We start from the raw sequence: 21,607 nt of genomic DNA, 5'->3' as shown, positions 1-21,607 counted from the left end.
CGGCGCCTTCCCCACCCGCTGCTGCTGCCACACGGACGCGCTCCCGCTGCTCGCTCCAGTGAGGCCGCCTCCGGCTTCGGAGCGCCTCGGGCCGCACTCCCCTCCACGCGCCCGCCGCCGCCCAGCGCGCATGCGCGGGAAGCCGGGCGGAGGCAGCGCTCCCCGCCTTACACAGCGCATGCGTCCCGCGGCCGCACCGCGGCACTGCGCATGCCCTACAGGGCGCCATCCCGCCAGATGCGTGCGCGCTCCCGAGAGCGGCAGAGCACGCGCGGAACGGCTGAGCGGGCGGGGCGCCCGTTTGAAACGGTACAGGGGGTGCTAGGAGACCGACACGGGGGCGGGGTCTGCAGGGCCGCGGGTTCGAGTGCCAGGGTGGCCATAACAGTGATCCGATCTTAGCTGGGTCTGCCCCGACAGAGGAGCGGTGAAAAAAGCCTTTGGGACCCTGCTCAGGGTTAGGTTCTCGCTCTTCAGCTGAAGTCGCGTTCTGCTATGCCACTGAAGAACGTGCTGGGGTTCTGAGCCCCCATGCTGCTGTCAGAAATCCAGCATAAAGTTCGTTACAAGACCCAAAATTCTAGTTCTTGGCTGCATTTGGGGATCGGGATGACATTTACAATTCCATTCCAAGTAGCAAAATGTTGTGCTTCCAGACTCTTATTTTCTAGTATTTTTCTATAATAACAATTACAATATACATTTGTCTCTTACGCGCAGGAGATCTTCAGGGTCTCTACCAGCACCAAATTCATAAAAGTTTCCATTTTCTCCTGTGAAACAGCAATTATTTTTCCAGAGCACTAGGTACAGAAATAGTTAAGACAGAAAAGTGAGGATTTTTCACCATTTCAACTTTATTGTTGAATTGTTCTGCACACACACGTTTAGATTTGAGTGGGCAGAAGCTGCTATGGCAGAGCAAAACAGGGGTACAGCAGGGACTACTTGTGCCTCAGAGCCAAGCTCCATGGCGGGGCAAATGGGATCTCCTACAGGCCGCAGCCGGGTCGGGCAGCCCCGGGGAGGGGACAAAGGCATCTTTAAGCTTTCTCACCGCTGCTGTACTTGTCCCGCCACCGGAGAGGGCCCCAGGCGGGCAGTGCGGCTGGCGGGGCCGGGTCACCTCACCTCAGCGGCGAGGCCGCTCCTGTCCATGCGGCCTCACGTCTGCCGGTGGTTGTGGCTGTCCTCGCCTGAAGGGCTCGGCGGACACAGCAGCGCGGAGGCCGCACCGGGCGCAGGGCCCAGCGAGCTGCGGCACCGGCGACACCGAGCCCGGGGAACCGGGAGCGCTTCCCGCATGCGCCCTGCCGAGGGGTGCCTGTGGCGCAGGCGCACAGAGCGGCGGCGGCGGTGGGCTTGAGGCGCTCGAGGCCTGAGGCGGCCGCACCGGAGCGAGGAGTGCGAGTGCGTCCGTGTGGCGGCAGCAGCGGGTGAGGGAAGGCGAAGCCCTCCGGTCCTCCCCCGGCCTCCCCCGGCATGGGTCGCTGCTGGGGCCGCCCCCCTCGCCGGGCCCGGCGCGCCCCCGGCCTGTGCCTGCGGCGCCGCCTGCGAGGCCTGTAGGGGCCAGGGGCAGCGGCGGCATGAGGAGCCGCTGCGGCCGCCGGCAGTGAATGGGCATCGCGGCGGAGCGGGAGCAGCCGGAGCCGGAGGCGCGGCCGCCGCCGCCGCGATGGCTCAGGAGAAAATGGAGCTGGACCTGGAGCTGCCGCCGGGGAGCGCCGCGGCCCCGAGCGACGGGGGCGGCCTGAGGAGATCCAACAGCGCCCCGCTCATCCACGGGCTCAGGTGAGCGCGGCCCGGCCCGGCCCGGTGCCGCCGGTCAGGCTCTGTGTGTGTATGTGTATGTGTATATGTAGGTTTGCCGTGTGTTGTGTAGCTGAGGAGCACGCAGTGTGCAGGGGCAAGGCTGTGGCTGTTGCTATAAAGTAGCAATCGCTCTGATTTAAGGGTTCGGGGCTGACCCCAAAACCACCCAAGTCGCTGTACCGTATGTGACTATAAACAGTAAATCCTTTCAGAACAGTCGGGTGAATTTAGGAAGATCGCTTCAAGGGACGTTGGAGGATGCACAAGTTTTACATTTAGTGTAAAATATTACTTCAGTTGGCCTGGAGTTTGTCTGGATGATACTCATTTTGTTACTGTGTAATACTGGGAGAGACACATGTAGGTAAGTGTGCTTGGCTATTGCCATCGGCCTCTGACTGGTGGGTTTTGCAAGGGGGATTGGATGCTTGCCTTTAGCTGACAGGGCAGAGACGGGGAAAGCTCTCGGGTCTCATGTATAGCTTTGTGTTTGGGTGTTGATAACGCACTATTTCTTGTCTTCTCTGGGTTGTTGTGAAGTGGGGAGATGCCCACTTCTACATGGTGTGGCTATTTGAGGTGGGTCACATGCTGCTCCTAGTAGTATGCCTGCAGCTTGGGAGAGTTTATTGACAATAAGCTTTGTAAAACAGTATAATTCATGGGTACTTCCCCCCCAACAAACCTGTTTAAACTTCATGTCTCTGTAAGGTGCTAGGTATCAAGTGCTGAGCCAACCTCATAAATCATTTTGTACCAAAATGATTAACAGTTCATTACAGTTCAGAGGAAATATTATTGGTTTTGCAGTCATAGTTTAATGCTAAGTAAACACGGTGATTCTTTTAATATTCACTGTATGTAGTGATAATTGTAAAGGAACAACTCTCAGTTTCCGTTTTGATGCAGTACACAGCTATTGGGAATGGCAGTCATTCCTCAGGCAGACTGCTGAGCAGGTAAACTGGTTATGTGACTGAGATGAGATGCTTTTATAATCTCATCCTTTTGTAAGTTACAAACTGTGAGACCCTTGACTCCTTAAAAAAGGCATCCCATAACCACGCTGTGCCTGAGCTCTTCCCTTAACACTATGCATACACCATACATTAGGTGTGTATATTAGGGAGCTGAAATGCCATGGAGCTAATTTGAGGTGGTTGCAGTGTTTTGCTTGTTAGGAATTTTCCAGCAGAATATTGTTTTTGCAAGATCGCAGCTCTTGGCAAGAAACTTAAGGGTTTTCTTTCCCAGAATGGCTTCACTGGGTAAACTGAAACAAAAGCTCTTGAACAGCTTTTGCTGCTCTGCCTCCTGTTTTGACTTCTTCAGTAACAGACTTAGTAAGGAGCTTGGAGAGTGAGTTACTGTAGAGCCAAAGAACACTTTGAAGTGGAATGTTTGAGGTCATGGAAGTTACATTTCACAGAACTTTTGACTCTTTTTTCGTGCCAAATAAGATTGATTTTTACTGGGAACTGTGAGTGTTTTCTGTGAAAGGTGTGTGATCTGACCAGCTTTTGCAAGGGAGATTAAAAGTAAGGATATTTGCAGGGTTTTTTCCTCTCCCTCTTAAAAAGAGTCTCTTTTATATCAAATAACTAACCCTGTGTTATTTAACTTACATGCTGTTTCTCGGTTAGAGAAGCAATGAGTGTGGTCAAAAGCCTTAAGGCTTTAAAAAATGCTTTTATTGTAGGTTAAATTTAACCTCATTTACAAAAAGCATTTAGCACTTTAATTAAATGTTCATAGTGATAAGATTTATCAAGATACTGGTTCGGGGGTTTTTTTGTCCTATTTTTTATGTAGCATTGAATCTGGCTTCAGCCACTGGTTAAATACCGTTTATAACCTCATTCTGTTGAATAATGCAAGTTGCAGGCATTCCAAATGTCAGAAATTCCCACAGAGATCATCAGTCTTTACAGGTTTTGAGCTATTCTGAAGACAGAGGGTGATTAATTAAAATCATGAATTAAAGTAGCTGGGACTTGAAGAAAGAACAATTTGCTTTTCACTCTGTGCCAACAACCTGCAGGAGTTCTTCCATACCTGTCTCTGGAGTGCTCTGTCTTGAAATGAGAGCTGTCATAGCATTTGAAACTGAGCTTCAATTAAGAGGTGCTTTTTGCTAGGAAGGAAATGGGTTTTGCATCTGACAAGTGTTTCTTTTCACAGTGATAACTCACAAGTGTTCCAGGCCAGCGTTCTGCGGACCCGCAGGAACAGCACCACAGTGATGAATCGTCACAGTCTGGTAAGGAAACTGTTAAACCAACTGCATTAGGTCCAAGCAGGGTTAAAGGAGAAAATGAGGTTGTAGTCTGTGAAACTAACAGCACATGTTTTCAGAAACAAGGCTCTAACTCTGACATTAATGCACTGTACCTATAGTGTAATGTTACTTATAGACCACTGGGCCTTGGAAAGGGTTAGAGTTAAGGTTGGAAAGGACTTTAAGAAACTTGGGTACTTGCATTTCATTCTGATCATAACTTCATGAAATACAAACAGGTGTTCAAAGAATAAGAAAAGTAGCCTGTAAGGAAAACTGATTATGTAGATGTATTGTTGTTCAGTATTCACTGTGTTAATCATTTCTGATGGTTAAAAAAGCCAGGTGGTGATACTCTTGTCTTAAATTGTATTTTATATAGTAATGACAGAATAGACTGTTGTAATCAACAACAGTGATAGAATCATATAATCACAGACTGGTTTGGGTTGGAAAGGACCTTAAGATCATCCAGTTCCAACCCCTGCCATGGGCAGGGACACCTCACACTAGACCATGTTGCCCAAGGCTCTGTTCAGCCTGGCCTTGAACACTGCCAGGGATGGAGCGTTTACCACTTCTCTGGGCAACCTGTGCCAGTGCCTCACCATCATCACAGAGGATGATATCATTATATCTCTTTGATAATATAGCTCTATATATCTACATAGATATCTTTTATAATGTCTGCAGGGGCAGCTGCACCATTTGCCTGGGGTTTAACCTGCAGGTTTCTGTCACTACTTGTCATTGCCAAGGAAGTGTCAACTAGACTCAGTGTCTTGCTGTTCGTTTCTGTCCAAAAAAAGAGCAGTGACACCTAGTGAGTAAATGTTTCAGTGGTTTCTGTTTCATTTGTGTGGTTGGGGATCTTGTTTTGTTGTTTAAGCAAAGCATTTTAGCCTGTGGTTAGATGTTTAGGTGCTATTTCAGCATTTTCTTTGTTTATTCTCTGTACAGCTCAGTCAGCTCCCTGTCAGGGTTCACTGTGTGGCCCCACAGATGCTTGTGCTGGCAGAAGGCAGGGGGCACTGGAGGAACAGCAGTGGAAGGGCAGAGGTGCCAGAGCAGGTGCCTGTTGCCTTGGCAGTGGTCCCTCTGAAACTTTACCTTCAGGGAAAAAGATTTATCTGACATACTGGAGAAGGGCAATGGGGAAGGTGTCTCTTTCCTTTCATAGTCTTAATAATTTGTAATGGCTTTCGTTAAGCTTTGTGCTCTCAAAGCACTGGAGATTTGAGTAGCATCATTTCCCCAGTGAGTTCAATCTGCTTTAAGAAGGACTGAGGTTTCTTTTCACAATAATTAAATCAAAGGACTGTAAACAAGAGAAAAGAAAGCTTTTAGCATTGACAAAGAAAGGTGGTGACTTGTTGGTAACAAGATGCAGGATCCACAGAGTTGGTGAGTTTAGTTACTGCGCTAGGTCCTGAAAAGGAAAACTGAGTGTCTTTTTAGGATTTCTATTTTATACTGCAAGCCACTGGTTTTGTATGTATTTTGTTAATGTCAAACCTTAAACATGTGGACCACACTCATAAAATTAGAACATAATGAGTGGAACAAGTCCATTTTACTGTGGAGTGCCCTAGTGAATAGGCAGGAATGTACTACTACTGTTCAAATCCTTTTCTCTGTGTGAGAATCAAGGTCACCTCAAGGTCCACATTGGCTGGTACAGCTTGGAGGAATTTTTGTTAGGCTTTTAAGGAGCCTATCCATTATAACAGCAAAACTGACCTAAACTGGACTTCAGAAGTAGCAAATCATAACGTTATAGCTGTTAGACTTTGCTGGTATATATTAAGATGAGTACATTCTGGCAGAAACATTGAAACATCCTCTTGTGAGTCAGATAAGCTAGCATCTTTTGTGAGAAGGGTGTGAAGTCTTGATATTTGGCTTAGAGGGAGGATTCTGGATATATGAAGCATTAATAGTCTATGATAACTTACCATAACCTCTTGTGTAAGGCAGCAGAATCTCTGTGTTCTCCGTGGCACTGACGAGAAGATGGTGCAGTAAATGGTTAACTGAATGTTCATAAGCTCTCCAGGTTGAGCACGATGAAGAGCTCTGGCAATGTTTTGTGAAGCAGATGAAGCCTCCTACTGCATAAAGCATAGAAACACTCAGTAATAATGCAAACCTTACTTGCTGAACACACTGGATCCATTTTAAGAAGATACCTTGTCAGCTTACAGAGAGGTTAAACCTCTAGTCACAGCTTTAGCTTTGAGGTTTTGATCCCTGAATGGGTTAATAACAAAAGTCAACTGAGGGGTGAACATTTAAGGGATGGGAAATACATGAAAATAAATTATATTTTGAGAAAATAATCTCTTTTAATTGCTTGCGTTTGAGCATGCTGTTTTAGATCACAGCATTCCAGTGAGAGCTTGATGCAAAATGGACAGAATTATCAGAAGACCATTTCTAGTGACATCCTCTCTGACTTCACCCGAATTGGTTGAAGAAATTTTGAGAAACCCTAAGGAAGATATTTAACTCTTGTTAGCCTTCTAATAGCTGATTCTTTCAGCTGTCAAAGTAGGCATTTGTAGGGAGACAACAATCCAGAAGCCTTTCTGCACATTGTGTTTTGGCTTTGGATTTTTAAAGGCAGAAGCTCTTCCCTGTGAGGGTGCTGAGGTGCTGGCACAGGGTGCCCAGAGAAGCTGTGGCTGCCCCATCCCTGGCAGTGTTCAAGGCCAGGTTGGACACAGGGGCTTGGAGCAAGCTGCTCCAGTGGAAGGGGTTCCTGCCCGTGGCAGGGGTTGGAGCTGGAGGAGCTTTGAGGACCCTTCAACCCAAACCAGTCTGGGATCCTATGATCTGTTGAAGAGCCTTCTGTTTCACTTAAAATATTCTGGATCACTTCAGTGAAAAAGTTTATGCAACAATGTACATTAAGGGTGATAATGTGCTACTCAAAAGCAGCTTTATTCTGTAGAGAAGTGGAATCCAGGCTGATGCCAACTAGCATCATGTTCTTGCAAGTAACTGGTGTAGTTCCTATATACTATGAACGTTTTAGTTCTTTATTCTTGATCTGAGATAGCCCTATGGAGTGGGTACTGACATTCCTGTGCCTTTCCCTCCCTTCTGTAATTTCTAAGTGTGTCTCAGTTGTATATGGCTTTGTTTTGCAGTTTGTGCCATCATCACCTATCCGTATTCCCAGCAGCCGTCTTCATCAAATCAAACAGGTAAGCACAGGTTCTGAGTCAGTTTTATTTAATTTTACATTTTTTATAGGGGGTTGGGGATTTTTGCAGTTAATGTATAATGTCCTTCGGGTGACAATTGATTTTACTTTGAAACTGTGTCTGCAGTGTCACTTCAAGGTGTTCTAAAAGTAAAAGCTGGATCCTGTCTGCATAGCTCCAAATTCCATGAATCTTACAGTGAGAAGGAGATTTGAGCAGAAAGAGGAGTCTGAAAATGGACATTTTAGAAAGGAAATCGTTCATGTAAACCCTTAGGGTAAAGTTTCACCAAGGTTTTGGCAGTGGTGCCAGCATAAAGATTCACAGCCAATGCAAAGTCTTCCTTAACTCTGACACAAGACTTTTGTTCAGCCAGAAAATGGACTGGGTAAGGAGGCTAAAAGAATAAGTTTGGGCTCTTCTTGCTGGTCTTTCATCTGTATAATTATCCAGATTATGGCACTTGTGCTATCACAGCATGAGCAGAGGGGGAAGGGTACCAGAGCAAACACTTGGGGAGGTGGCTGATATCTGAGTAGGCTTAAATAGCACTGCTGCCCACAGTCAAACCACTCAAGTTTTCAAAGCAACAAGCTCAGAATCTTGTGGCTCCTCCATTTCCTATGCCTACTTTTTGACAGTAGGATGTTTATAAGATTTCCTTGAAGATGCTTGGTTTTATTTATATACATATATATTTTTAGCTTGCTTGTTTTCAATGGGTAGGCTTGATTTTTACAGGGTGAAAAGTTAAGAAAGCAATTTAATGCTTCAGGCAGCTTTTTCAGGGTCTGATTCCTGAAGCGATGGAAGGCATTTTGCTTCCCATCTCAGATAGTGAAGGTGTATGCACAGTAATCCTGAAGAAAATAACTGTTTGCTTGCATTATGGAAATAATCTACTGGTTTCAAGAGACTGAAGCACTCGGGTCATTTGTAGGGTTGTTTTTATCTGCATAAAAAAGCATAGGATTAATATGCAAGTGTGGTGAGAGCAGGGGATTGAATCATAGAATTAACTGTTGTGGCTCTGCTATATTACATGAAGTTAAAGTTTGATAATCCAGTTCTTTTGAAAATATATGTGTATTCCTACTTGTTCCATACAATTATTAAACCAACGGTGACGTTTCCTAATTTGTGTTTGATCACTGCATACCCAAGTTGGAATTCCATAGCCTATATGTTTCCTGGCACAGATGGGAACCTGTGTGATTTACTTGTGATCTCTTTCAAATCTTACCAAATAATCACACGGTTGAACCATGTTACTGTTAGTAACATCTGCAGATGTTTTGTTGAACTTCTATTCTTGGGCTGAATTAGGGAATCTACTCATTCACTCACCAGACTGAGCAGCATTCAGTTAGTTTGGAGGAATGGTGGCTACCTAAGAGGAGATCAATAGTCAGGTTTGTGCTCTAACTTGGTGTTAATGTTCAGTGTGATTTTACATCTCTGATCCATTTTAATGCTATTTTTTTGATGGTTTAGGACCAAAACACTAAATCCCAAATGCATTGTGTACAATGCACTGTATTGCAAATGAAATGATGATAGGTGTCTGGTTAGTTACTCATCCATAGAATAGGGTAAGAATCCAGCCATGCTTCTGAGGATGATTTGTACTAGTTTCCATTTTGTGAAATAACACCATGCCTAAAGATACTCCAGCATGAGCAGAAGGTTTGCTTCATCGTTCAGTTTTGTAACTACTTCTTGGATAGTAATGAAAACAAAAACACTGCTTGAGGAACAACCAGCTCCTATAAGCATTTCTTATGTGATGGTCTCTCTTGCTACATCTCTTACCCATCCTCTTCCCCTTACTCCTTTTCATGTGGTGAGAGCTTGAGGTTATTATTGCTTAACTGAGTTCGATTAGTTTTGCTGCATAGCAGAGTGAAATGAAACTAGAGCTGATTTGCTGTAGGAAAGTGCTTTTTTTTATGTTTATCTTCATTTTTCATCTTTTAGGAAGAAGGAATGAATTTGCTGAATAGAGAAACAGTACATGAAAGGTAAGCATCAAGTTGAACTGGGATGCTTCATGAAGTCTACTATGGGCCTGGGACAATGCATTTCTTTTCTTCTTTATAGAGAAGTGCAAGTAGCAATGCAGATGAGCCACTCATGGGAGGAGAGCTTGAGCCTGGTAATGCATTCATGCTTCAATTTGTGTTTCTGTTGTCAGTATCAGGACACTAGGGACTCTCATGTCAACATTTCCTTTATTAGCTTGATCTACACTTAAGGTGTTTGTATATTGCTGCTTTTCATCAGCAGTTTTTCCACACTAACAAGGCATAGGATGGTCAGTTGTTTGAGGATACATGTGGGTTCCTTTGCATCCATGCAAAGAAAGTTGCGTGGATGCCTGCCTGTTCAAATTTTCTTCCATATTCTGATACTTGCCTAATGATGTTTAAGGCTTTTTAGTTGTTGTTAAGCATGAGCTCATAAATGGCTACCTAAAAGTGTTTAATGTGGTGGAGGATAACTTTGGAATTGTACTCAGTTCCACACCAATCAGCCCTTTTCATGGTAAGGAACTTACTCCTAAGATTAATTCTGTGTACTGTTTCCAGACTGACAATGATTTTGAGAAATCCTCATCACCAAAGCAAGTGGACTTTGTCCCAGTTTCTCCAGCTCCTTCACCTACTAGAGGAATCGGGAAGGTGAGCAAAATGTGGTAATAATGGGTTTATCTTGAACAGTGCTAAATAAATCCAACCAAATTGGTAGCAAAAGATGAAGCCACCTGCTCCTTTCTGCCTCAGTGGCAAACAAGAAACTAGAATAAAGAAACAAAACCACCCCTAAAGCCCTAAACCAGAAAATATCAACCAGCAGATGCACATCTTGTGGGTGTGAAATTCTGTGGGGTGTTCAACTGTTAATATGTGGTTAGTAAAACTTATTCTTTATTTGCCTTCTTCTTGGAATTAAGAGGAAGGAGTGTACATGGCTGTTTTCAGAGTCATGGAATGGAGCTCATCTCAGTCTCCCCTCTGGCCTAAAGTTAAAGCCATTTAACTCAACTACAGCGAAATAAATCCTTGTCAACCTGCATGTTTTCTGTATGAAAATGGAATCTCCAATTTTAGGGTATTTTGTTCTCAGTGATGAAGTATCTGGGTATACCCAGCCCTGTTGACTGGGTGCTTGCAACAATAATGGGTTGCTTACTTACCCCCAGTAAGGATCAGTTGTTACTGTATGGGTGTGATACGGTGTTTATACATAAATAACACAAGCTGTTTTCCTCTCAGCAATGTTTCTCACCATCTTTGCAAAGCTTGGTGAGCAGCAGTGGGTTACCCCCAAGTCCCAGCCCAAGTCCAACACGGCGATTTTCAAGGTCAGTACCAGATCATATCAATAATAGGAAATCAGACTAGCTTGTTCACAGAAGGCTTTTGAAACCCCAGAATTTGTTACAGACACAATTGATTTCTGATCACAAATACAACTTTATATATTCATGAACAAAGGGGGGGACATGACACTTTCATTGTATAAGCTGTTACAATGCCTATTTTCTTAGTGTTTTCCACTTAGTAGTTTGTTATCCAAGCATCTCTTAATGCTTTACATGTTTTCAAGCTTCCTTTGTTAATGGCTATCAGTACAGCATATGCCTTCTTTTACCAGGAGAAGCCAGAGTCCAATTAACTGCATTCGACCAAGTGTTCTGGGGTCAATAAAAAGAAAAGGTACAGTATTTGCTTTGGGCTGATGTAATAGGCCAGCTTGTGAACTTTATCAATTAAAAATAGAATATAGCTTTCCTCATAATTCTGTTCAATTGCCTGATACTTGAAAGAGTGCCTAGAAATAGAAGGTATTACAGGGGACCAAATAAATAGAACTGATTACAGAGATAAAACAGATTGTTAAATTAGTTTTTACTCTTCTATAAGACTAATAGTTGTTCTGTTCTAATGGCTCTCCATTATGTCTGTATAGTCGTCTAGATCTGATAACATAATGATAACAGACTCCTATATATCTGACAACATAATGATCATATATATATACCTGATAACATAATGATCATAACAGACTCCTCTGTAGTCATATAGATCTGATAAAAAATGGATGTAACCTGCTTAACAAAACAAGAAATACAATTGTTGGTATATTACCAAGTAAAACGTTTTGGAAGTCCTGGATAACACAGCACACAGGTACTATAGAGTAATAATCACCCTTCAGAACCAAAAGCTGATGCAGAGACCTTGTATAGACACCTTTACTGCTTTATTGGTAAATGTTTCCCAATCTCCCTATGTTTTTATTCAAGTTTAACTTCTGGTTATTTTATTGCATCTGTTTTTATATCTTCATGCTTCACCTTTGTAACAGGACACTCTGTCTCCGAGACAACTTTTATCTGAGTTCTGTCATAGCCTGTTTAAGCATGTATTTATCCTCCCTTCTTCTAGAATATTTGGAAGTCAAAATCAATGCATAAGTTTAGTGATAATCCTGAACCTTGTTTCTATTGATTGCAAGAGGAAAACAAGCTTCCTTATTGTCAGCTTCTCTGCTTTGGTGGATCCAGCCGGTGAACTGATAGCTGAATAAACTGGAAAAAAAAGAAGAATAAATACCTGATATCTAAACTCAGTTCATAATTCACTAAATTTTATTGAAGTTTGGACTAAAATGTTGCCAAGAAACAGTCTTTAAAATTTCAGCATGAAATTTCTGGTTTACATCTAAAATAACGCTCATGCTCTTGTGTAAGATTGAACCTCTGTTCTGTTTGCTGTTCACTGAAAGTAGATTTTAGTTGCAATGACTGGCAATGTTTTATCATTCCTTATCTCTTACCAAAGGTGTAATGGAGATAGAAGATCATCCAAAAAGATTATTCCAAGGATCCACCAACATGCTTAGCCCTGAGGTTTCACATCAGGCAGACCTTGGCGGATGGTAAATGCTGTGCTATTTATTGTGTCCGTATCATCAGGAGCATTACAGGTCTCTCTTCATCTAGCAGTGATTGTGCTTGACGTTGTTTTGGGTTTTTTTAAGTACAGATATCTCATTTTGCAGCAGTGAAATCACCACAGTCAATAGGCAGCACTGTTCACTACAATGTACAGTTTCTAGACAGGCTGTTAATGTGCTTCATTGAAATGGGAGTTGAGTACGTTTAGGAAAAGATATCTCATGGCTGACAAGTCCTTGAGTCTAGTTTCAAGTTGCAATCAAATGTGAACGTAACACACCCCCATTGGGGGTGGACTGGGGGTTTTCTTCCTTCTCTTTTATTTTCCTTGCTCTTAGTCACATAGGAAAACTGGTTCCGCTCCTCCCTGCCAGGGGGAGATAAAAATACTGTGTTAAAAATCATAACAACTTGAAATAGCAAGGGATTTTGATTTAGTATTTCAGTCAAGAGGTTCATAAGACATAGGGTGTGCCCACAGAACTATGCACACAGGCTTGTTCACAGCACTTCTGTCCTTGCCTCTCAGCTGATGCACATGGCTGTGCACAACCTTTGAGCCATAGCAGTGGCAACAGTAACATGGGTGTTTTAAAGGTAGCTTTTCTAGCACTCTTATTCCCAATAGGCACAGCAGTGCAGGGTCATGGCTGCATCTTGGTTTAGGAGATGGTAATTTTAAAAATCACTTTGCTATTGCTGGTGATAGATCACATCAGGTGTAATTCTGAGTACTTAATGGTACAACTGAAGTATGTACAGTTTATCATCAGCTCTCCCCATGACAGAGGCCTCTGGGTATGTGCTAGGCCAGGATGTTGTAGGAGATGGGGTAAAGCTTGAGATTACTTCCTCAGCCTTATGCTTTCTAATCTGTACACCATTCCTGGGTAAGCTGAAGGAGGTGGGCTGAATGTTATCTGCCTGTCTGGAAGTGATTGTGCAGCTTGTAGTTGCAGCTTTATTTCAAACCATAGGGCTTACTGTTCCTTCAGAGATGTTCTAAAATAGCCTTATAATGAGGGGAAGCTAGTATCTGGAACTTGGAGTACCTCATTTCTCCTAACTTGCTGTTCCTCTGTTGCCAGTCTGTCGTCACATGCTCTCGATGACAACAGGAGCAGTGCAGGCTCTTCCTGTGACTCACCAGCTGAAGTTGGCACCAATACAGACTCTCCAGTCTCACTTTCTGACTCCAGATCTCCTTTTTTACCAGTAGATCTCACGGCTAAGTTACCCATCAATTGAGAAGCAGAAGTCTGCTAATGGACACCAGGAAACAGGCTGGACATCAATAAGACTTTCTGTTGTGTGTAACTGATTCTGTTCCTCATAGGAACTTCCAGAAATGTCATGATTTCTAGAAAACTTCCAGAATAGTTCCTTGAGGAGGAATTCACATTTCTAGTGATTTGTATGAGGCTTACTACAATACAGTAAGCATTTGAATCGCAAACATATTTGATGCTAACATCAGTGAGCAAGCTGTTGATCTCCAATGGATGTTGTCTTGTTGGAGTAAGTTACAAGTATTCTATGTACATTCTGCTTGTGGAACTCTTGGCTTTCCAACAGCTGCCAGGCAGCATCCTCACTAATATAACGTGGTGCTTGTGTAGTAGCAGATAACTTTCACACTTGTCCTCAGTCTGAAGCCAGCAAAGCAGCTTTTACTAAGTTGTTTTTATTCCAGGAGTGTTACATATTTATCCTTTTTGTTCTTCGTATAAAATAGGGAATATTGGGAGGGGGAACTGATTCTTGTGTTCTATGATGATTGGCTGTTATTCAATCCTGTGCTCTAATAGATGTCAAAAGGACAAGTTGGTGAATTGCCAACTTAAATTCATATGATGGATTTTGTTCATGATCGTGACTGCTCTTGTGGCTAAATTCAGATTAGGTGGGGAACATTCTGCTGGGGGTTTGTATTTTTGTATTCTTCCCCATGTAGATGACTTATTAGAGTGGTAGGAGCTCTATTAAAGGTCTTTTAATAAGGAAATATAGTAATAATGTTTGGAACAAAACATTAAATCCTGAGGTTTTAGTAATGAGTGCTTCAGAAACGCGTTAACAGGCAGTATTTGTTCCCATACATGGCTTTTGTTGGGCAAATACAGAGAGGAATCTTGAATGCCTTTATACAGGCTGAGGAGATCAGACGTGTTTAATCTGTGTTTCATCTCCTGCTGTCGCTTCCTCCAACAGTGGCATTGAGTTATTTCTGCTGTCGAGAACTTCAGATGCTGATTGCAAAGAGGTTTTAGGATTCTTGTACTATATTGGAAAAGTCAGTGGGTTGAGACATCCTGATCTCAACTTGGGAATTCCCCAAACAGGAGGAGAACCTGCAAACCCCACCATAGCAGCTGGTTTCAGGTTTTCCAGTGACAACCTCCTTTTGGTTGTCGACTCCTGTTACCCAGTTGAACTTCCCCAGCTGGGTCCCTGTTTGCACGTGCGTGTGCATCTGTACTGTGAGGGTTCAAGCCTTCCCTCCAGAGAGGTTAATAATGAAGCCAAATGGTTTCTTTTTAACACTAAACCTTTGGTCTGTGTAGTAAGGTGAGAAGTGTGGAGACTTCCTCAAGTAGGAGAAAAGCCTGAACTCTGCTGTGAAAGATGGATGAAGCTTTGCCTGACAGCAGCCATCAAGAGTAGAAATGGACAACTTGGAGTGCAAAGACCTGGTGACCTGAGGGCCAGCGACCAGTGTCCGTATGTCCTTATTGTAGAGAGAAGATAGAATGTATTTAATAGTTTGACTCAGTTCAAGTAAGAGATGACATGGTTTACTTCTCATTTCATTCCTCTTAAATTATTCTAATAGCCAACTTCCTGATTGCAGCTCCCTTTCAAAACCCAACTGCCCTTCATCCCTGTGCCGGATGGACAAGCTTGTGTTTTGTGTCTGTTGGCTCCCTCTAATACAGCACAGTTTGGTTTTGCAGTTTCGAGTATGTGCCAAAGAGCTGCTGTGTGTTCACTCTTCTGTGGGGAGGGCAAGATGGGGTTTTAAACATCTTGCAGAAGAATGAACCTCCTGGTGTCTCTTCCAGTCTTCTAAAGATGCACCAGGGGAGGGTTTGATAGTTCCGTGGGGGTCAGCTCCTCTCTGTTCTGTTGAATATTTATGCTATTTTTCAAATAAGTGCCAATAAATGGAGAAATAAATGTGTGTTGCTGTTTGTGCACTTTGTTAGAGCCAAGCAGATTCTGGTTTTAATGTTTAAATGCTTTCAGTTTTCATTCAGAATATCTATCATAACCCACTTCCCCCTAGTTGGAACTGGATGAGCCTTAAGGTCCCTTCCAACCCAAACCAGGCTGGGATTCTGTGATCTTAAAGTTCTGTGGCAGCTCTAAAACCAAATCAAATCAACCCCAACATTCTCAAAAGGCTTTACTAGCTAAGCTAAATGTGCCCCTGGTTTATACCTAGAGGAGGTTGTGCTGAAATAGTTTGGAAGTGAGAAGCTGCAGTTGGCTGGGTACAGTATAGAGGCTCTCACCTCTTAAGAAGTGGGGGATCTTTGTGGTTTGCCTTAATGGGGCAATTGGTGCTGTTGGAGGAGAGAGCAGCAGTGATGTATCTGCAGTCTGGATGTATCTGCAGTTGTTCCTTTCCCTGCTTTTGGAAAACGAATCACTTTGAACTTGTGGAAAAGGCATAGAATCATGGAATGGTTTGGGTTGGAAAGGACCTTAAGATCATCCAGTTCCAACCCCCTGCCATGGGCAGGGACACCTCACTCTAAACCATGGCACCCAAGGCTCTGTCCAACCTGGCCTTGAACACTGCCAGGGATGGAGCATTCACAACCTCCCTGGGCAACCCATTCCAGTGCCTCACCGCCCTTACAGTAAAGAACTTCTTCCTTATATCCAATCTAAACTTCCCCTGTTTCAGTTTTAACCCATTACCCCTTGTCCTACCACTACAGTCCCTAATGAAGAGTCCCTCCCCAGCATCCCTATAGGCCCCCTTCAGATACTGGAAGCTGCTATGAGGTCTCCATTTCTTGTCCACTGAGTCACTGAGAAGCTGCAGGTTTGTGCCCTGGGGCCAGGAGGCACATCCAGGATTTTTCCAATGAGATGAAATACTGCATTTTGGACCCAAATTATCCTGTCTAATCTGTATCTGGCTTGAGGGAACTGGGGTGTTACTCAATGCACATCATCAGCCCTGCAGTAACTCAGCTGTCAGTATTGCTTCTCTATGGCTGTTAACTCCTGAATAACGAATACTGAAGCTGTGCTTGATCAAGTGTCATTGTTACAGGACTATTGTACATGCCATTCCTTGACTGATCTGAGTTTGCATTACAAGTGTTAGGCCTTTGTCTTCCCCTAAGAAGAAATGGGCAGCTTCCTTGTCTTAGGCCTTACTGGAAGTAGTATGATGTGTATATACACACACACACACACATATATATATAAATGTGTAAATATATATGATATATAAACATGTTTATCCTGCAGCTCTTTGGGGCCATAGAGCCGTTCCTCTGGGATCCTGCTGCTCCTCTGCCATGGCACCCTTCCAAGGTCCTGCCTGTGATCAGCACTTCATTGCTCTGGTTGAAAACTATCCCGTGGGATTTGTTGGCAGTGAAATGAGGGCTTGGGCCAGTTGTGTCTTCCTTGACAACTGATAGGTGTTTTTCTTCCTTCCACCTTCTGCAGAGTGACGTGGGAACATGGATAACGGTGCCAGTGCTCAGTGGGACAGTATTTATGGAATGAGAGCTCCAGTGCTTGCTGCCTTTAGCAGAGGGATAGATACTTGACGCTGGAAGAGAGGTACAAATGCCAGGGAAAAGGAGCCTGGGCAGCAGCCAGATTAACTTGCTGTGGTCCTGTGTGTGGTCAGTGAGATCTGAAGGCTTCAGTGTAAGTGATCACCAGCCCATACAAACAAAACAGGGCTCCAAAGTCTTGTAGTGGGGACCCTGAGATGGTTTGATCTATGAATGTCTATTGGGGTTCTAGTATCAGTGCTGTATGTGTGAGTCCAGCCCCACCGTGGTGAGACATTGCCAGGGAAGTGACTAAAGGCAGGAGGGATCTGTAGTGCTCAAGAACAGCTTGGGCATTCCTTAGCACAAGAAGTGCTCACTTTACACTGTTGTGCTCTTGCATATGGTGGAGTCGTAACTCATTTACTTAAAATAGGGAGCTTCAGGAGTCCAAATGACAATGTGTGAGCTCTTCAGAGCCTGTTTGAGCAGCCTTTCACCATCACCACCAAGGGGCAGGTGGAGTTGAAGCTGATCCCTCTTCTCCTGGAAGCACAGGGTGCCCAGAGAAGCTGTGGCTGCCCCATCCCTGGCAGTGCTCAAGGCCAGGTTGGACACAGGGGCTTGGAGCAAGCTGCTCCAGTGGAAGGGGTCCCTGCCCGTGGCAGGGGTTGGAGCTGGAGGAGCTTTGAGGTCCCTTCCAACCCAAACCAGGCTGGGGCTCTGTGGCTTGCAGGAGCCCTTCACAGGAACTGGATGTCAGGATTGTCACCTCACAGCAAATGTGGTGCCTGTTTCCAAAGGATGTGTCTTGGATGGGTGAGTGTTCCTCTGTTTTACCTGTGACAGTGGAGTCTTCCCATTTCTGTGTGCTTGGTACGAGCTTCCTTGTCTCATGTCTTCCTTGAGACCTGCCAACAGCCAGCCCGGGTCTTGGTCAGGAGATGCCCTTCCTCTCTCCAAGCAGGCAGCTGCCCTACATCTAAAGATGTGCGGAAGGGAGGGATTCTCCCTTCCCCTTTGGGGTCTGGTGGTAGAAGCATGAGAGAGGAGGGGAGAAAATAAGCAAGTAGAGGAGAACAACCTTGTGTGACTTTGAGCCGCTGGCTCAGGAACAGGAATGTCAGAAGGGGGGAGGAGCTGAGTGCATTTAAACCAGAACCAAACACGTCTCCGCACGCCTTCGTGCTGGTTCCCCTCTGCCTCTCAAGGGACTGGGATCTCCAATCCCAGGGAGATTCCGCAGACAAACCTGGCATTTATAAGCCATGAAATTCCTCGGTGGGTTTTAGTTTCTTCTTGCTCCACAGGAGCCTTGGAGAGTGTTTGTTCAATTCAAGGCTTCCTTCCATGGTTAATGGCAGGTAAATACGTAGAACTTTGCTGGGTGTTGAGTAGGAAGAGCTGCTGCAGCGGGAGCAGCTCCTGCTGCAGGCACTGCCTTTGGAAACATGGGTTTCTTGCTTACTTTTTCCCTTTGTGCCATAGAGGAATCAAACCCAAGGCGTGCGTGTCAGGCACTGGGTTTTGTGGCACAGAAATAGAGCGCTGTGGGGTCATGGAGCCAGCTTGCATCAGACTGTGTGGCACTCGCATCGCTGCAAGCAACCGCTGCCAGAAATACATCGAGATGCTTTCACTGTAAGTGCATTCACTGCAGCACTCGGGGTTGGTTTCGGAGATTCCTGAGGGAAAGGCACTGATGGGTTGGTGCCGTTGATGGAACACAGGATTCCAGAGCCTTGCTGCAGAGTTTTGTCTTGTGATGGGGGATTATGCTCGTCTAACACCTTGGTGATCCTACCTCCAGTATCTCCCTAGAGAAGAGTGCTCTCACTTTGTTAGGTGCATTGTTAGTTCCTTTCTTTTTCACCTGTAAGCATGGCTTTGAGTTCCATCACAGGCTCTCTCACTCTTTCATTTCATGTCTTTGACAGGCATTTGGTCAGTCATCTTTGCTCCTTATTCTCACCTCTTGCTCTGCCAGGCTCAGGATGACAGCAGCTACATGTGTCTGAACTGATGCTGCACAGCAGAGCTGTCACAGGCAGCCTGTTACTCAGGTGGGCCTCCTTACTAGCCCTTTCCTCACAGTGAGATGAGCCATGGCTTTGGTGCTGCTGCAGTCACGGCTGTGCTACTTCCCCTGTGTGTAATGCCATGTTGTGTTGTCAGTGGGGTTACAGAGCTTTGCAGCTTTTCAGGAGCTGATGTGCATTGGCTGCAGTTCATTATCCAAAGTGACCAGCTAGTTAGCAACAGCAGAGAGCTTCTATAAGACAAAATAGACCAAAAGAAGTGAGTGCATCTCCTTACCTGGCTGTAGGTGTTAGACTGCGAGGGTTCATTCCTTCTGTACTCATTTTTTGAGGGTATGCAGGTTCTTTAGGACTCCTTTCATTTACACATCCATTGTCTTTAAGTGGCTCTCACTAGCATGAGCAGCAGCGCTTTCCCAGCCTTCACTGGCTCATCTGGAGCAGCACTGAGTGAGTTACGTGCTCCTGGCAACAGCTCCTGCACCCTCCTTTAGTGGTTGCCCAGAGAAGCTGTGGCTGCCCCATCCCTGGCAGTGCTCAAGGCCAGGTTGGACATGGGCTTGGAGCAAGCTGCTCCAGTGGAAGGGGTCCCTGCCCGTGGCAGGGTTGGAGCTGGAGGAGCTTTGAGGTCCCTTCCAACACAAACCATTCCATGACCTATGAAGGATCTCTCATTCTGAGAACTTTCTTTGCTATAAGCAAAGTACTCCTGGGGCTGGTTTAGTGGCTCAGGGAAGTTCCCTCTGTGGGATGATTCCCAGTGGGCCTAAGTTTGGACATGTGCAATAAGGGAAAGGGGTGATGGACCTTGGCATTTCTAAGGGAAGCTGTTACAAGGAAAGGGGGGTATTTGGAATATGCATTGACAAATGAGGACTAAACTATGGTGATTTATAACCAAACCTCTTTGGCAGCCTCTTCCCAGTTATCGGATCCTTCCTGTGTGTGAACATGAAATGAAGTAACACCCAGATGGCTTTGAGAGCTTGGAGCTGCTTGGTTCCGGGAAGGATTCTCCCGTGTTGAAGGCACGTTCCTGAGATGGGCTCCTCAGAGCCCCCCTTGGGCTGTTTGGGCGCAGCAGTGGCTGTCACCGAGCCCACACTGGGTTATCCTCCTGGGGTGGGTGCTGAGCCACCAGCAGCAGCGTTCCCATCGGCAGGGACTGGATCTGTTCCCAGGTGCTCTCCACATGAGGCTGCTCCCCAGGCTCCGGCGCTCCTCCTGCTCCCATCCCTGGTGAAAGGAGTGGGTTCTCCAAAGGGCCCTGCAGCGTTCAGCCAGGTCTGCTTGGTTTGAAGCATTCCATGACCCCTCCTTTAGAGACAACAGGGAAGTTACAAGTGTTTTCTGATCCCAACACCCAGAGGAGCTCCTGTCCCTGAGCCTCCAGGAGCTGGGAGCGCCGCTCAGCCTGCCAGCGTTCCTTGTTTGATCCCAGTGCCCCAGCCAGCACTGGGTAAACAGGATGACTGTTTGGGCTGGGTGATCTTAAAGCCCTCCTCAGTGTCTGCTGAGAGCACCTCTCCATGGCGAGGAAAGGGCTGGTTTTGTTTGTTTAAGAGGCAGGGATGGGAAATGACGCCGATGCTTAACTGGTTTTCCTGGTGTTTTGAGGGGAAGGCACCGTCACTGTCTCAGGTCTGATTTCCAGAGGCATTCGGTGTTTTCCACAACCCTGCTAAGTACTACAGCTGTGTGCATGTGTGTGTATATGCATATATATATATATACACAGGCATCAAAAAACAGCTTATACATCTCATGCACCCACCTGGTGATGGGACACGAGTGCCTCCCTGTGCCCATGCTGTAGCAGGGTTCGATTCGTTCCCCCTCACGGTGCTGAACTTAAACCATCCTCAGGTCCCGTTTTGCCAACACTGGCATAGATCTGTGCTTACAGAGTGTGCTGTAACCCCCCTGAAGCAGGAAGAAGTCACAGTTCACCTCTGTCATGCTTGTTTTGCCCGAGCACCAGGTTTATCTGCACGTGCCGAGTTATGCTGCACGCTTCATCTTTATCTTGTATTGCTCCTTGCTTGTCCTTGAAGGGATGTTCCAATGTTTTAGCTGCTGGTGGTGTTTTGTTACTGGTTTCTTTGGTCAAGGTGTTCTTCGAAGTCTGCATTCCTTGAAGGTGTCAGTCATGGTCGGGTCCTGTGGTCCCATTCCCATGCTGTGTCCATGCACTCTCTGCAGGCATCAACGCTTGAGATAGCAACTCAAAGAGTTCCTCCGTGTGGGATTCTCTCTCTTCAGTACTTCTGCAAGAGCCTGGCAACAAAACCACAACCCTGGCACTGCAGGATACGTGTGGAAAAGGTGCCTTTGTGGCTGTGGCTTCTTCCATCAGCTTGGGCACAATAAAACGTGTTATCTTGCTGCATCGGTGCAAGGCTGAGGGACCACATGGCAGCTTTGTCCTATCTTGTGCTCCACTCCTTGTCCTGCTCAAGCAGCAGCAGGTCCAACCACCCCATGTACATCAGAAGGAGCAGCACAGGTATTAAAGAGTGACAGCACAGCTCCGGAGATCAGAGCTCACAGGAGCCCCTGTG

General features: G+C 45.4%; 1 protein-coding gene across 1 annotated transcript; it reads left to right on the top strand.

The window, feature by feature from the left end:
• Nucleotides 1-1,505: 1,505 nt before the first annotated feature.
• On the top strand, nucleotides 1,506-15,439 carry LOC133212154 (P2R1A-PPP2R2A-interacting phosphatase regulator 1). Its single transcript, XM_061353219.1, has 10 exons — nucleotides 1,506-1,791; nucleotides 3,994-4,072; nucleotides 7,243-7,299; nucleotides 9,277-9,320; nucleotides 9,400-9,454; nucleotides 9,888-9,980; nucleotides 10,575-10,663; nucleotides 10,957-11,018; nucleotides 12,147-12,243; nucleotides 13,351-15,439. The coding sequence occupies exons 1-10, from the start codon at nucleotides 1,676-1,678 to the stop codon at nucleotides 13,508-13,510; spliced, it is 852 nt and encodes a 283-aa protein (XP_061209203.1). The 5' UTR covers nucleotides 1,506-1,675; the 3' UTR covers nucleotides 13,511-15,439.
• The last annotated feature ends 6,168 nt before the right edge of the window (nucleotides 15,440-21,607 follow it).

This window comes from Neopsephotus bourkii, unplaced genomic scaffold (assembly GCF_033783945.1).
Source record: "Neopsephotus bourkii isolate Nb327-2 ecotype Australia unplaced genomic scaffold, CSIRO-AGI_Nbou_v1 NB_668, whole genome shotgun sequence".
Taxonomy (NCBI): domain Eukaryota; kingdom Metazoa; phylum Chordata; class Aves; order Psittaciformes; family Psittacidae; genus Neopsephotus; species Neopsephotus bourkii.
The sequence above is the reverse complement of the archived record's forward strand: the minus strand, read 5'-3'. Positions and strand labels throughout refer to the sequence as shown.

Excerpts from the sequence above, each read along its gene's own strand:
- LOC133212154 (XM_061353219.1), top strand. The coding sequence starts at position 1,676 with ATGGCTCAGGAGAAAATGGAGCTGGACCTGGAGCTGCCGCCGGGGAGC. Across the intron at positions 9,455-9,887 it reads GGGAGGAGAGCTTGAGCCTG|ACTGACAATGATTTTGAGAA; the intron begins GTAATGCATTCA and ends TACTGTTTCCAG. Across the intron at positions 11,019-12,146 it reads GGGGTCAATAAAAAGAAAAG|GTGTAATGGAGATAGAAGAT; the intron begins GTACAGTATTTG and ends CTCTTACCAAAG.